Source organism: Phalangium opilio, unplaced genomic scaffold, assembly GCF_054372755.1.
Source record: "Phalangium opilio isolate 3A_F unplaced genomic scaffold, DU_Popi_V2 ptg000329l_1, whole genome shotgun sequence".
NCBI lineage: Eukaryota > Metazoa > Arthropoda > Arachnida > Opiliones > Phalangiidae > Phalangium > Phalangium opilio.
Genome location: NW_028324226.1, coordinates 4,619,810 through 4,636,724, shown reverse-complemented (window position 1 = coordinate 4,636,724; position 16,915 = coordinate 4,619,810). Strand labels below are relative to the sequence as shown.

Here is a 16,915-nt window from a genome sequence, read left to right as displayed (position 1 = left end):
CTTTTCAACTTTCATATAAGAATATATATGAACATATACGCGTATAGAAGTATATAAAAATATTATAGTTTTGGAGACTTCACTCCCGTTCGGATCTTCCAAGAGCAGTTAGCTGAATAGTTATAATATACAATGTTTAATTCTATCAGGATAAAGGTAGTTCTGCCGGCAAACTACTCTTTAACATGAGATACTCTTGAACTGGGTGAGCCAGCCAATCTCCGAAAATCCCAAGGACTTTTCCCGACCCAACTTTCGAATTTTTTTCTTTTTCTTTAACTTTTTTCCGTTCCCGCTCTGGTTTTCTTCAAAGAAGTATGGTCAAGACCCAGAATAAAGCTACATCGTTCAAAGCTGCTCTTGCTAGGTGTTTTATTATGATGTTAAAAAAAAGCGGTGCTTCATCAATTCAATTATAGTATCATTACTTCAATTTATTTGACTCATAGTTAAAGGTATCATTACTTCAATTTATTTGACTTATAGTTAAAGGTATCATTACTTCAATTTATTTGACTTATAGTTAAAGGTATCATTACTTCAATTTATTTGACTTCTAGTGAAAGGTATCATTACTTCAATTTATTTGACTTCTATTGAAAGGTATCATTACTTCAATTTATTTGACTTCTAGTGAAATGTATCATTACTTCAATTCATTTACTTCTAGTGAAAGGTATCATTACTTCAATTTATTTGACTTCTAGTGAAAGGTATCAATACTTCAATTCATTTACTTCTAAAGAACCTAGGAGTAGGCCTAGTAAGTACGTCTTATCAAATGAAGAGAGACCCCTTAATTATATTTAAGGGGTCATCCGTAAAATACTCCAATTTTAACTTGAAAACAGTGGCGTATGTGTCAAAATGTCATAGAAATTTTTCGCCCCAAAAATCGCCCAAAGAACATCCTCCTTAATTTAGGCCAGACTTATCAGAAACACCCTGTATATACATATATATAAACAAAAATGGTGTGTCTTGGTAGGAAACTATTCCACGAACTACTACAACTTCATCTTGTTCAACGACATCATTGGCCCCAAACTAATACCACTATCGTCGATATACATTGTAAGTGATGTGGCTAAAAACCGAGGCGTCTGTTATCACAAACTAAAGCAGACTACTTTTTTAATATTTTCGAAGCTAAAACCCTGAATAATGGCAACCAGGATAAACTATAACCACTTTTTTCTTACTATCCTCTAAACTATTTGATTCAGGCAAAAATAATTTATCGACTCTGGAAAAAAAAGGGATTTACCGATTTAGTCTTGTCTGATGTGTATTAAGAAGGATTTATACAACTGCTACTTACTTAGCTATAATGAGAGATTAGTGGGGGTTGGTTTTTTTTCCGAATTAAAAGATTTATTGAGAATAATTAGAAAAGCGGTATCTTACCGGTCAAGGACTCGATCGCATTTTCAAAAGATTTAAAATGCGCTGTCGAAGGAAAACAAACCGTACGAAAACAAACGTTTTACACTATTATCATCTAATTATTGACCCATTTACCGGGTCTTGTTTCAAATTATTGTTTTCCTCGACTTTTTTAAGCCTTTGTCAAATTTCAGAATTTTTCCCTTTACAATATTAGGCTAAATTTCAAATTTCACAATTTTCCCCTTCAATCTGAGTCCCAATTCAAAATTCCACAATTTTCCCTTTCAATGTTGAGTCCCAATTCAAAATCCACAATTTTCCCTTTCAATGTTGAGTCCCAATTCCAAATCCACAATTTTCCCATTCAACGTTAGTCCCAATTTCAAATTGCACAATTTTTCTCCTTCCAATGTTAGTCACAATTTCAAATTACACAATTTTTCCCCTTCCAATGGTAATCACAATTTCAAATTGCACAACTTTTCTCCTTCCAATGTTAGTCACAATTTCAAATTGCACAATTTTTCTCCTTCCAATTTGAGTCAAGATTTCAAATTGCACAATTTTTCTCCTTCCAATTTGAGTCAAGATTTCAAATTGCACAATTTTTCTCCTTCCAATTTGAGTCAAGATTTCAAATTGCACAATTTTCCTCCTTCCAATTTGAGTCAAGATTTCAAATTGCACAATTTTTCTCCTTCCAATTTGAGTCAAGATTTCAAATTGCACAATTTTTCTCCTTCCAATTTGAGTCAAGATTTCAAATTGCACAATTTTTCTCCTTCCAATTTGAGTCAAGATTTCAAATTGCACAATTTTTCTCCTTCCAATTTGAGTCAAGATTTCAAATTACACAATTTTCCCTGAAAATACGAGCCCCAATTTCAATTTTCCCTACCCATGTTAGTCCAATTTCAATTTGCACAATTTTCCAAAGCTATTTTAGACCCAATTTCAAATTCCCCAATTTTCCACTACCAATTTTAATTACAATTTCAAATTGCACAACTTTCCCTACCAACCTGAGTCCCAATTACCAATTGCACAATTTTTCCCTTACCTATTAGGCCTAAACTTCAAAAATCACATATTAGGCCTACTTTCAAACTCCACAATTTATCTCTCCTATATCAGATCTACTTCCCGATAAAGCATGCGCACATAAATTTTCAAAGACAATTTCCCAAATTGTATCAAATCAATTTGATTCAAATTCAATTTCCCTGACCTTAAATTAAAACTTATAACTATGCAAATTTTTTCTAAACAAACGAGCTACAACTCAAATAGTAAAAATCCCTGCGATAAAAATCAACAGATAACGTTCAGTTACCATCTTGTTTCAAACAACAGTAAGCACAAAAATGATCTCAGTTAGACCAGACCTAGCCAATGATAAAAATTACAGGACCTTCTGGTTTTGATCAAAAAGCTATAACTTCTTTTTTGAGATGTTTTTCTAAACTTTTTTTTTTTTTGAATGAGGAGGGTGAAAGTGGTTTGTCCAGTAGAGGTAGTGCAAGTGGTTTTACTTCACGTGGGAAGGTGATGCTTCTTACTTCAGCATGCAGGACCAGTTACTTGGGAAGAAGAAGAAGAATCAAGAAGAGTTGAACCCTCAGGGCCCAAAGGGATAGATAGATAAAAATATACCGGTCCTTAAAAGTATATATTCAATATCAAAATCAAGTATAAGCATTAACCTAGCTCTGAGCAACGATTAGGTTAGGGTGGGGGTATACACTTGATTCCCGTTATATTTTCTTATCTTATTTTTCTAATTTTCCCCCCAAACATTGCATACGGCCTTTTTTATACAGTTAAATTATACCTGGGCTTGATCCAGAATGTGGTACCATCGGTATATATTCAACTTTCAAGGTCGTTTCTAAAATTTTCTAACGTAGAAAAGAGGCAGTTTCAACTTTTATTATAATTTAAAGAAACCGATTTTAATGGTTTAGCCGCGCGGTTTTAAAGGATGGATGAAACCTAATTTTCTAAACGGGTTTATACGTAATTCATCTTATGTGTGATGGTATGGTAGGTCGAGTCGTCTTAAATGTAACTGGGATTCAATCATAGAACACGACTTTTTCTTCGATTGGATTCCCTATATGAAGTTCCCTAGTTTCGGTTTATCATTGTCAATAACATCTTGAAATGGCGCGAGATCTTTATTCTTTAACTAGAAGCATAAGTTTATAAGATATGTTCCATAAGTACGACACTACCTATACTTCGTAATGCTAGAGACTTACAGCTCGAGCTAGTTCGAGAACGACAAGCGAGAATTGCAGACTACACTTTGCAGAACTTCCATCTTCCTATTTAGTCTTTACTAACCCTTTGACAGCGCCTCACCAGGCGTCGCTTACCCTCGAATCTATGACCTATGTCTCTTCGTGACAAGCTCTCAGTAACCACTGACAAACTTATGGAACATATATCTTATGAACCTATGCTAGAAGCAAAGGCCTATTGGAATATTTTTTATTTCCTTTTGGGCCGCCATTTTGAAAGATGGAGGCAAATAGAACCAAAAAACCCAAAAAGCCCGTCTCTAGGTCATAGGGAACCAGTGTACTAATTATTAAAGAAATCGGTTCAAATGCATGGAATTTCATCCATAAAGAAGGTTATTTTACACTTCTGGCCGCCATTATTCAAGATGGCCGCCGATTTTAAAAATATTTCTCAGTGCCTTCCTAATACTTAAGAGTAACGTCCCAGCAAAATTTCAGATTTCTAGGTAATGCGGTTTGGCTTGGGCGTTGGTTATGAGTTAGTCACTCAGGACTTTGATTTATATAGATATATAGACTAAATCCTTAATTGTCTTGAATACATTAATTATTTCAAAATCTGTCAGATCGCCAAATATCTTAAATTCTTATATCTAAACTCAATATTAATTAATTCATACATATTTTTTTTTAATATTAATACTGCTTAATCTGTTTCCATCAACAATTAAACCAATTACGATAAGAAATATTGAACCCTATTTATTCAGTATAAATGTTATCTCATAGAAGTAGTGACCGTTGGTCAAATCACGTACGACAAATGCATCATATCACACGAAACTGTGCGAAAACAAACTCAGCTTTAAAACGGTAAACATTTTCTAGAAAAATTCAATTTGTAAAATGACATTTATAAAGATAAAATACATATTTTGACTTCAATTGGAATATCCCAGTTGTCGCACTACAGAAACTAGATACGACAAATTTAGACAAATTCCCACGCGCATGATATGTAAATAAAATACACTCGTAAAGGAGTGGGTAGTTACATAGAAACGTTGCGAAATGGAGAATTGAATAAGATGCTTCTAAATACGCCGAGATAGTTAATTTCATAATGGATCACATGGCCAAAGGGCAATCCATTCGAAAATCGAAACTGTTGCTATGAACCAATAATACACTCGAATAAATTTTTTTAAAAAAAATTATCGTATCGTCGTTCATTGGCCCTTGGACGATTACGAAATTCAGCAACTTTTTTAATATTTTTCAATCGAAATATTCGAAATTTTAGTTTCTTAAAAAGATAAAACTGACTCGATAAGCAGTCTGCAAACATTTCTAGGGAACCCTTTCAAAAAAGACTAGATATTTTTAAGGTTTCGACCAAAATATACTGAAAGAGAGTGAGAGAGAAACTGAAAAAATGTGAGAAGAAATTAGAAGTCCGAATGAAAGGTTTTAAGCTATTTCAACAAATATGCAAATTAAATGAACTGTAAATATAAACCAAGTATACTGCATGGAGAAACGAAACTAGCGTTTATCATAATAAAGTGATGATAAACAATAGCTAGAGTCAGGGAGACCGACCAAAGCTAAAAACGTGCCTTGAAAATTTGCGTACAGGACAATTCGTTTATTACAAACAGTGAAACCAGCACCCAGGCGTGAGGCTGCCATTGGGGTATTCTCTCTCGCGCCTTGAAGCAACGCCAGACGGAGCCCTACTACAAGCGGGAGGCTAACAGACTCGCACTGCCTCTAGTGGAACTTCTTGGCGAAAGGGAGAATACCCCAATGGCGACCTCGCCCCTGTGAGTTGCTTTCTCCGTTTGTAGTTTCCGAATGTTCATGCTGAAATATTTTCATTGTAAATACCACAGTATACCTATAGTACTTTAATTTTTCATTTCTAATGTTACCTTTTCTATATATTTAACATTTAGTGATGTAATATATAAACTTCATGTTGGCTCCACCATGATCTATAAGGGATCTTTGTAAAGAGAGCGAATAAAGCATTCATTCATTCAATTGGTCTATTTCGGAGGTTCTTCTTCCTTACATTGGCTTTGGCTTGCTCTTTGGAAGTATCAAGAAGCGACATCTAGTTTACTAGGGAGAAGGTATAAATTCGCCACATTTCTAGCTTTATCTCCAGTCCAAACATAGGTCCGGAGTTAATCCCCACCCCTATATTACAAGCAGCATCTCATTGGTTCTTAAAAGTTAAAAACTCACGTCAGCGCGACGCGAATGACAAAAATTACGCATTTTCCGACTGAGGAGAGGCGAAATAGCCCGGCCTCCTTTTACGTCCCCCCCTTGTATTATGGAAGGGGGACTGGGACTATGGCGCGCGAATACTTAGGCATCTTATACCTTCTCCCTAGTAAACTAGATATCGCTTCTCGGGAGTATCTTTTTGGCCAAGCGAAGCGAGAAGCGAGAAAAGCCAGACGTAGAATATTTAGTTCCTAAAATTAGATTGGACTGAATTAAATACATTAAATATTTAATCCAAAGAGATAGTGGGCGAAAAATGCCTTGGATTGTTTTCGTTCATAATGGATAAGGTTGTTAAGAAACGTTCGTTTAATTCGAAACAACGCGTAAATAATTAATTTTTAATTTCGTTATGACGGTTTCAAATATAAACTAAAACTACACGTACACATGAATTCATGACTATTTATCAAATGAATGTTTTACCTCTATTAGGTTTAACATTGCGTGTAACATAAGTTTAAGAGATATGTTCCATAAGTATGACACTCCTACACTTCGTAATGCTAGAGACTTACAGCTCGAGCTAGTTCGAGAACGACAAGCGAGAATTACATATCTACACTCGGTTAATTTTGCAGTCCATTTTCCTATTTATTCTGTGCTAAGCCTTTGACAGCGCCTCACCAGACAGGGGTCGCTTTACCTCGAATCTATGACCTACGTCACTTCATGACAAGCTCCAGTTTGTAACCAGTGACAAACTTATGGAACACATCTTATCCGACTCAACTTTTCTGACCTTGAACAAAACCCTTTTTCGATGTTTCTTCGGAATTAAATAGAAATATAATATTATTTGATAGAAACAATTAACCAAAATATAAACTGGCTCGCGTTTCCGGTTTTCTCAACATCACCGGAAGCGTGTAGCACCCTCTTTCACTCGTCCTGGTTTTGTTTTAACGTATTATATGGCTTCTTTAACACGGCGTTTATAACCGCGCAAAAACCAAATAAGCAATAGAGGTGAGGTATAAAACCATTTAAAATAAAGAGTTTAAGAGGCGTCTTATCACAGTCTAAATTTGTAGTGACGTCACTAGCATGCACGTGTATAATAAAGGGCTTCCCCCAAGACAGGAATACATACAGCTAATTGGAATCATCGCGCATCCATATCTCATATGAAAATTAATTTATATGCGGGTTTTGTGGGCGGAGCTCGAGTACTTATTCACGCCTCATAATTTTGACGTCTTTCTGACTGTGATTTAATTGGTTGGTAGCAACGCATCAATTTTAAGGTGCTTGGCGCAGAGAGTTAGATGAATTGCCAAGTAAAATTTATCATACATAATAATTAGTCTATTCTGGCTCTTCAAACAAAATCTGCCTAGATACGTTAAAAAAATGTATTCAAAATGATTCCCACTAGCCAAGAAGCGATATCTAGTTTACTAGGGAGAGAAGGTATAAATTCGCCACATTTCCAGTTTTATCTCCAGTCCAAACGTAGGTCCGGAGTTAATCCCCACCTCTAAATTACAAGCTGAATCTCATTGGTTCTTGGAAACTCACGTCAGCGCGACGCGAATGACGAAAATTACGTCGCGTGCGAATACATAGGCATCTTATAGCTTCTCCCTAGAAAATGAGATATCGCTTCTTGAATTAGCTTTATGTATTGAAAAAGCGACCAATTTCATTAGCAAACCAAAAAAATCGACTATTTCACGTCAATAATGACACCATGTTCGTTTGCTTCTCTACAGTGGGTATAGATAAACAAAGCTACTCGCCTGTACTTGCTTCTAAATGATAATAATGAACGAATTAGACGTGAGGTGAAGGTCATTTATTTTACCTGTCTCGTTTGCCGATAACCGCGAGGCAAAAACTGAACCGAACCAATCATAATGCCTCGTGTTCTTCACTAAAGGTTCCAACGTTCGTCGTTTTATTATAAGATATGCTCCATAAGTAAGACACTACCTATACTTCGTAATGCTATAGACTTACAACTCGAGCTAGTTCGAGAACGACAAGCGAGAATTGACTACACTCGGTTTTGCAGTCCATCTAGGTCCTATTTAGTTCGTACTAAGCCTTTGACAGCGCCTCACCAGGCGTCGCTTTACCTCGAATCTATGACCTACGTCACTTCATGAAAAGCTCCAGTTTGTAACCAGTGACAAACTTATGGAACATATCTTATGAACATAAGCTATCACTTAAATCAACATATTCTTAAAAAAATTATAAATTGCAGCTTATCAATAATAAAACATCACCTAATATTCTCTTCAATGACTCGAATGACGAATTATTCTTTAGTATAATAAACAAAATTCTATAACAAAAGCACTTGGGCAAAACTACAACTGTTTGAAGTGAAAGAAATTGAAGAAAAACATAATAATACCGTACGTAAGAAAAAGAAATTGCAGAAACGGTTAATAGGGGGAGCCTACGTTTAAATGATGGGCGAAAAATTAAAGGAAACCCTTATCTCAGTTAGTGGTGTCGTTTGTAGATAGTGTAGAGCATAGATACAGAAGGGGTGGTAAATATATGCCAGGAAGGGGGGCGGTGGAGGTATAACGTAACGCAACAAACGGAATGGCATATACACTAACAGGAATTTAATTTGGCCTAGAATTTTCCCGAAAAACCTGGCGGGCATTTTAACATTTTAAAAGGGGATAATGTAGAAGTGTACCACTCTGTTTTCTAGCCTATGATTTAGGTATGTAACGTTACATGAGGACGAGGATGCAATCTGAAGTTTCGTGGGCTTCAAACAATACGGACTGGGGACGTTGAAGCCCACTTTAGCGTCTTTGTTGTTCACATACTCATCAATATTCAGTCTTAATCATTTGAAAAGAGTATATCTATTCTTCAACAGCCTGCTGAAATTATTTGACATTGGACCCAATTATTAAACTAATTTAACAATTAATAACTGTAAATGTTTAACGAGTTTTAATTAAAAGGTTCGAAAAATCTTTCTCTTTCAGCTTTAACTAACCATTTTCTTCCCACAATTCCATTCGAAAGATTAGGCAATAGAGAAAATCACTCTCCATGATCTACATTGCAATGTTGTTTTTTAAAACATCTTTGAGTTCAGTTTGAATCAGTTCAAAAAATCTAACTCTAGCAACAAAGGAGACTGAAAACCCCTTTTATCTGGCCGGTTTAATGAAAAAAAAATTGCCTCCACTTATTCATAAGCCTCGTAGTAATTAAAACGAACTAAGAACAAGGGAATTTAATAAGAGAACTCTTTTAATTCAGTTTGAATCAGTTCAAAAATCTAACTCTCGCGACATCGGGAGATGGAAAAGCCCTTTTACCTGGAGGTTTTAATGAAAAAAAAAATTGCCTCCACTAATTAATAAGCCTTGTAGTAATTAAAAAATAAGTAAGAACGAGGGAATTAAATAAGAAAACTCTTTTAATTCAGTTTGAATCAGTTCAAAAAGTTAACTCTCGCAACACCGGGAGGAGACGGAAACCCCTTTTACCAGCCTGGAAGTTTTAATTAAAAAAAAAAATCCTCCACTAATTATAAGCCTTGTGATAATTAAAAAGGAACTAAGAACGAGGGGAATTAAATAAGAAAACTCTTTCAATTCAGTTTGAATCAGTTCAAAAAGCTATCTCTCGTAGTCGCAACCCACCGGGAGACGTAAAATCTCTTTCACCTGGATTTTCTCCACTAATTAATAAGCCGTGTAATAATTAAAAATGAACTAAGAACAAAGGAGTTAAATAAGAGAACTCATAAAGAGATATAATCTCGTCCTTAGATGAACACTTCCTTCAAACGAGAGGTATTATCAACCTCTGGTACTACTAATAGTCTAGTAGAAGAGTCAGTCGTTCTACTGGATAGATTGTGTTAAAAAAGAAAGAAAAAAATGCCTAAGTAACTTTCTTTTTTAACGATTTCACGTTTTTTTTTTTTTTTTTTTTTTTTACTATACCAAGGGAGCTAGCGCCGCGACTAGGAAAGTAGTTTAGCTAGCTAGCTACCTCTCGAATTTTGCTCTCACTGAAATTCAGTCGAACTGCGGCCGCTAAGAGTGAAAGACGTTTGAGTATTTTGCGCTTCTCGCGTATTAATACCGATTGCGAATCCAAAGGACCGGAGAAACAATAATACTCCTTGTTTTTTCGATTTTTCCGGGGCGGACAGTACAGTACACCGAGAGTGAGTGCGCGAATTTTTGGACCTTTCATATTGGATTAGCTTCGAAGCGAGCGAACAGCTGTTTAGTCGAGAATAACCCGCCGCTGCCGAATCGAAGCCTGTTATCTTTCTTCACCCCCATCGAGGAGTTATCATCGTTCATTCTTCAATTTCTCGATATTGAAATTAAGTTAAAATTTAAATACGGTACGGGGATTATAATTAAATTATATTAAAAATGGATTCGCGGACGGATTTCGTAATAGGCTAAGTGCGGGGAAAGTTCTATTTTAGTTCGAACTCGAAAAAATAAAGGAACTGGAATTTATATTTTACGTATAAAAAAAGTGCCAAATTATAAATTATTTTTTTTATAAAAATATTATCCGCTGATCGTCATTTTTTTCAAGTGAAGATTTAAAAAATCGCGTAGGATTACACGAAGTAACCGATTCATCATGAATTTAAACTTTCAAAGAGTAAATATGACTTTTTTATCATTTATTATATATTATTTTGTTTATTATAACTGTTTAAGTTGGTTACGGTTTATTTTTATTTTTTTTTTAGATGTAGAGGTTGGGTTTTATTTTTTTCTTTCTTTTCAATGAGTTTTCTGATTATTTAATATGGTTTCGTATAAATTAAATGTAGGTGTATTTATGCTAACACATACGTAGAGTGGCGTGAATTTTTTTTTATTTTTTAGTTTTTCCGTTTATATAAAATGTTAGATAGTAAATTAGTATGTATTATATGGCAATTTGGGGAGGCGTGAAATTGGGGGTTTAATTTAGCTATTTTAGCGTTAAGTCTTAATATTACGTTTAATTTTATGGGTTTGGGTTTTTATTTTTTTGGGAAAAGGTATAAAATGTTTAATGATTTAAAGTATACGTAAATTGGTGCGTTTTTGTATAAGGTTTAAAATTAAGGGCCAAGTAACAGGTGTGAATTTGGTTTAATTAACTACTAAGTCGAGGGCCTGGACACTCGGCATGAATAATGGATTTACACGCACGTTATCTTTGTATGTAGTTAAAGGATTGTGTATTCTTTGAAAGTCTACCCATTACGGTGAGCACTACAATGATTACACGTAATCTGCACTGAGTGTACAGAGAATATAAGAGTGGTTAGTCCCTCGTTTAAAGTCATTTCCACCAATATCTCAAACATATGTAAGGGAAAAAAGGGACTTTTCACAATAGAAAATAGGGTAAAATAGAGATTGAAATTTTGTTAGAAAGTGGGAACCAATAAGGGACCACTGGTAATTAAGAAAATGGCTTATTTAACATATTAAAATCTCTTAAGCTCACACATTTTTAAGTATTAAGTGAAGGTACGAACATTATATCACTCTGTTTTTGATTTTCATTAAAACGGCTAGTTATTTCGGACTTTCTTTTACTTAAACTGACTAGTTTTGGTTACTTCTTTACTGAAACAGTTGCTCCAGATATATCCCCTTGACTAAGTACTAAATAAATGCTTTTTCCTGCGGGTTTTTTTCCTGAAAATAGGGTGAATTGAGGACCAAATACTGTTTTTAGGGTAGATTAAGGACCGTGCAGGGAAATATGGACTTTTAGGGACATCTTGGGAGCCCTGCATTTATCAAATACCAATTTTAGGGTAGATTAAGGAGCTTGAAATGAAATAGGGACTTTTAGGGACCTAATGAAAGCCCTGCATTTGTAGGAAAAAAAGTGAATTTTTAATTAATTAAATTGCTTCGTTGTTAATAACGATATGAAGTTCTGGTTTTTTAAGATAAAGGTGTTTCGGACTGTTTGACCTAATTAATTAGGCCTCTAAACAAGTAGAACGGTATGACCCTAAGCCTGAATTTATCTTTATAGGCTAAAATTAATTTAAGCTAAGCGAATTAAAACTCTTATAAGGTTTAATTACTAATTTTTCGCTTGATAGATAAGTTATCGTTGACGTAATGCGGTAGTGTAGAATTGGACCCTTGAACTTGACCTACATATCGTTTCTAAGGAACTTTATTCAAGATAAGCTAACTATTTAGGCTTCATTCGTAACTTAGCAAATCAAAAGAAGTTAAAAGACGAGGTGTCGGACACGAGCTAAAATTTCTACCAATAAGAATTGCAATTTGTGAGTGGGATAAAAATTTAATAGCTATGAGTGTTTTTCAATTATACAATGTGTTTCTAAACCAAATAATTTAGCTGTCCGACACCTTGCACTACGCGTTACGATTATTTACTATTCTGTGTGTTTAAATATTCTCCGCTAAACTGAATATTGCAATATTTATCTAATCAAAGCACACTTTTTATTTTATTTATTTATTAATATAGGTTTTTGTGTATTTTCTTAAGTGTTTGCATGATTTTTCGTTTTCAAAATAAAAACAGTTACAGGGAACTATTTTGCATAAACACATTTTTTAAGGTAACACGGTTGAAAATGTCTTATTGATGGGTTCTTATACAATTGCAATATTTCAATATTTACGTAACCGATAATATATATTTATTTATATTTATATAGCCGTTATATTTATAGATATCAGCTGATGCGTGGTATAACGTAAAGCATTGGACTAGTATATTTGAATATATAGTGTGCCTCAATTTTTAGTAGAAAATGTCAGGGGCGTGCCAACCACGGGGGCAGCGGGGGCAAAGGCCCCCGCTCTAATTTTCCAGCGGGGGCACCGCCCCCGCTCTGGTGACTGAGTCTAAATTGTAAAAAATTTCATTGAAAGTGAAATTTTCATTACCCACTGTACAATTGTTGTGAGGGGAAGTCAGCTTTTGTAAGTGATTAAGAAATACAGGTCTTAATCATTAACATGTTCGTAATATTTATAAATAAATTATTTGAAGCTCTTCAATTTTTGTTCCGTGTAGTTAAGTAATAACTAGAGATGGCCGATACCAGGCTTAACCCGATACCGATTGATACCGGTACAAACATGAACCGATACCGATCGATGCCGATATTTACTCACCATGATCCAAAACTCGATACTTCAACCGATACCGATATGGTATCGGTTCATCCCTAGAGTAGTAGGCGCGTACTAAGAAAGATTTTCGCTTATTAGTTGTTAGATAAACTGAATTCAGGTACTTTTTATATAAATGAGAACTCGTCACGATTGAAATTCATAGAAATGAGATATTATCACCATCATTACGTTACTAAAAGACCTAAAAATGTCATGTAGCGCCATATAACGCATTTTAAACGAGTATCGGTTTAGTATCGGTATCGAACCAACCGATCCGATACTATCGGGAAACCCCGAGTATCGGTGCCATTACCGATATGGTATCGGTACCGGTTCATCCCTAGTAATAACCAATGGAGTTTTGCGCTTATGCCCAGTTATTTAGTGTGATGCATGCGAATAGATTCCATAAATATTGCAATCGTAAAGGGGATTGGTAAAAGTGACAGCTTTGATAGTTCAAAAATCGTCGCTCGAGGACCGATTTGAAGTTCAGTATAAAGCTCGGGTTGTAAATGGAATTGTGAAACTTATCTTAAGAGTTTGTAGAAATGAAGAATCATTTTTAAACTAGCCCTGAAAATGAAGAATTTTGCATTGTTTGATAGTCTCGAGAATATATCGTTCCTGACTTCCACCAGTTTGTGTTTTACACATACATGTATAGACATAATAGCTATAGCAACCACGGTTTTCTACACAGCGCTTCAAATTATTGTATAACTTTGAGAAAGAATAGGTAGGCTAAAGACATTTTTTCTTTGCGTTTTTACTATTTTCTACGATTTACGAAAAGAGAAAAATGTATGCTAAACTAGAAATGGCACCTTATAGAATCGTGGCCACTGTATCCCACGAGTATTGAAATGGTCAGGCATTAATTCTCAGGTTCATGCGGACCTCTTCGTAACTTTATAGTGCGTGCGAGATACTGTATAGCCTTTCATTGATGAGTGCTGAACAACATTGAAGTACTGCAAAATAATTTTTGCTCTTGTATGAGTTTGGAAAGAGGTTAAGGTGGCTCAAAGTTGTTTACACAAGTGCAAAATCTTTTACACAACTTTCTCTACCAGTGTGGGATTTTGCCCCCGCTCCAGTAAAAACGTTGGCACGCCCCTGGAAAATGTTATTTCTATGGAATTTTGTCCCAAGGGGACTGTTTTATTGATGACCCCTTAATTAAATTAGAAATCATTGTCTTGCAGTTTCATATGTCTGGCAGAAATTAAGGGGGATGTTCTTTGGGAAATCAATTTTGAGTTAAAAATGTAATTTCTGTGACATTTTGCCGTCCGGGCCACTGTTTTCCCAGTTATGATTCTAGTGTTTTAGGGATGACCCCTTAATTAAATTAGAAATCACTGTCTTTCAGTCTCTTAATTAAATTTAAGGGGCCGTCCGTAAAATACTCCATCCAATCTTAACTAGAAAACAGTGTCCCTTGTGGCAAAATGGAGATAGAAATTACATTTTCGACTCAAAATCAATTTCCCAAAGTACATCCCCCTTAATTTATGGCAGACTTATCAAAAACACCCTGTATAGTAAAACGGGGTTCATACTATACTTCCATCCCTATTTTTCAACCCTTTATACAATTAAAAACGAGGGCAAAATTATCATTTCAAAAAAATAAAAAGAAAATTAGAATTTTAACGTTAAGCTTAATTCTTTTTTAAATACACCTTTAGTTTCGTGTGGTAATTTCAACCCCAAGATAAACGTTTAATTACACTTATAATTATACAGTATAACTTGGCAATTTTGCAAAAGATAAATAATTGAAATTCTTTTCTTGAAATGAGTAATAAATGAATTAGTAAAAAAAAATTAAATAGATTTTCAAGCTATGATTAGAAAGAGTTCTTTAGTCTGTTAAAGACATTATTTTAAAAATTCTGTTAAAAGAATATCCCAACCTTCAACCTTGGCTTTAGCTTCATATAAAAAAATTCTTGGCAGAAGTACATAACACTGCTCTTCGAGAGAAGTGTACGAGCACAAAACGGGGTAATTGTAACGTGATTCTTCCCAACATTATTACATTACATTTGGAGCAATTAAAAGTTACTAAACCGAATCACATACGCGATAAATAATTCCCTCGTCACTACTCTATTAGCGCTTAAGTATTTGCCAAGGCGCATGCGCTTGTGCATTTTTGTCCCACGTCAAGACAATCAAGGTTTGTCGGTTGATTGCTGGGGATTTAGTAAATACCAAACAGTTATAGAATTCACCCTACCACGGTGCAATGCCCATCTCTGAACTTAGTTTGATGAGCAGGGGAGTAAACAAAAAGGGTCCGTGAGCCTGGGAAGAGTTATGTTACATTACTGAAGTATTAAGATGATACAAAGTGTCATCCTTCTTCTATTATCCCCTTCTGGTCTTGGCATGCCAGTTATATCTAGATGTTCAGGGTAGACGTAATAACAGGCGGTGGTGGTGGTAAGGGACTTTTCTAAAAAACAAGTAGACGCGTCAGTCCGCGACTAGTTGGCGGCAGTAACGACCAGAAACCCCGGTCGAAGACTCGCTAGACTGTAGTCTATAAAGAATTATACTACGTCACAGTACTCTTTCTAGGTTTAGTGTTAGACCTTTTTCTCTCTCGCTCTCACTCTCGCTCTCACTCTCGCTCTCATCTCCCAATAAGCACGTGTCATTCTATTTGGGTTGTAGCCAATAAGGGTCTAGAGGTGAAACACCGTTTTTTACGTAATCTTATTTATTAAGGAAAGATTGGGATAAGTCATTCATTAAGTACTACTGAGCATGCTAGAATTTGTTACTAACTAATTAATAAAATAATGTCTTTGTGGACAAATACTGGAAACAAGAGAACAAAATTGAATGATTGGTTACAAATTAGTAAAATGTGATAGTTGACAAAAACTAGAAACCTAAGAACAAAATTGAATAACTGAAGCACCAGATATTAAATTTTTTCTTAAAATGCTGTAGTCGGTAACTAATATTTCCCAAGTTTGTTAGGGTAATTAACTATATCTTTCAATTAACAAACCATTAATGACTGCAGACATTACGACTGGAATACTCCATCTACATTAGTCAAGCAAGGTTGCCAGTGAATTTATTGTTGAAATCTAGCCTTGCTTGCTTAACAGGGGATAATGTCAGTGTCCAGGGACCCGGGGTTTAATTTTAATCTAATACTTAATTGCCTCTTACGAATTTGAGAATTATTGGATATCGATGGTATCATTTTCAGCGGTAACAAATGATTTAAACACAATGAAAATTTCAATTCTAATCTTTCGTTTAAAAGTAAAGTTTTCAATTTGTTTCTTGAATTTTAAATAAACTTACGAAAGTCTGTTTGTACAACTTTGCAATTAAACCCATTAGCAAACTAACGAAAGCGGAGGATAAAACAGTTTTTCTTTCTTTTTAATAGTGTCATAAGAAAGCAGCTAATCACACAGATTACGCGGTTACGTTGTTTAATACCATTATTGTAGAAGGTACAGAGATTACCTTGGCCAAAAAGTGTCATTATATTTTGTTGTACTTGTATTGTACTACATTTTAGTGACGTAAAAGAAACCCATTTAAATAACAAATTAGCTTAACATGACTACATAAAAAACAATGGTCGTTCTGTTTTCGTTTAGTGTAAAGTGCGCGTTGTTGCAATATGACTATTGATCGGTTTCGATTAAACTATACGCGGAAGTTCATAAGATGTGTTCCATAAGTTTGTCACTGGTTACAAACTGGAGCTTGTCATGAAGTGACGTAGGTCATAGATTCTGGTACAGCGACGCCTGGTGAGTACCGACTAAATAGGAAGATGAACTGCACTGCAAAGCAGAGTGTACT

The 16,915-nt window shown here is 35.0% G+C and overlaps 2 protein-coding genes and 1 long non-coding RNA gene across 12 annotated transcripts in view; 2 read left to right on the top strand and 1 right to left on the bottom strand.

Annotated features, from left to right (window-relative positions):
• LOC149610427 (uncharacterized) overlaps positions 1-16,915 on the bottom strand; it is a 176,916-nt gene that overhangs the window by 76,311 nt on the left and 83,690 nt on the right. The gene's annotated exons all lie outside the window — the stretch shown is intronic.
• LOC149610430 (terminal nucleotidyltransferase 5C) overlaps positions 1-16,915 on the top strand; it is a 62,076-nt gene that overhangs the window by 38,437 nt on the left and 6,724 nt on the right. The window contains exon 1 of one of the 3 annotated variants that reach the window (XM_089858785.1): positions 9,858-10,553. The exons of the other annotated variants lie outside the window; for them this stretch is intronic. Within the exon in view, the coding sequence (XP_089714911.1) occupies positions 10,533-10,553 (21 nt within the window). The 5' untranslated portion in view covers positions 9,858-10,532. Of the gene's footprint in view, positions 1-9,857; positions 10,554-16,915 lie in introns of those variants that run through there. 3 annotated transcript variants of the gene reach the window in all.
• On the top strand, positions 4,959-5,681 carry LOC149610431 (uncharacterized). Its single transcript, XR_016376663.1, has 2 exons — positions 4,959-5,517; positions 5,594-5,681. It is a non-coding gene; the product is annotated as an uncharacterized LOC149610431 (long non-coding RNA).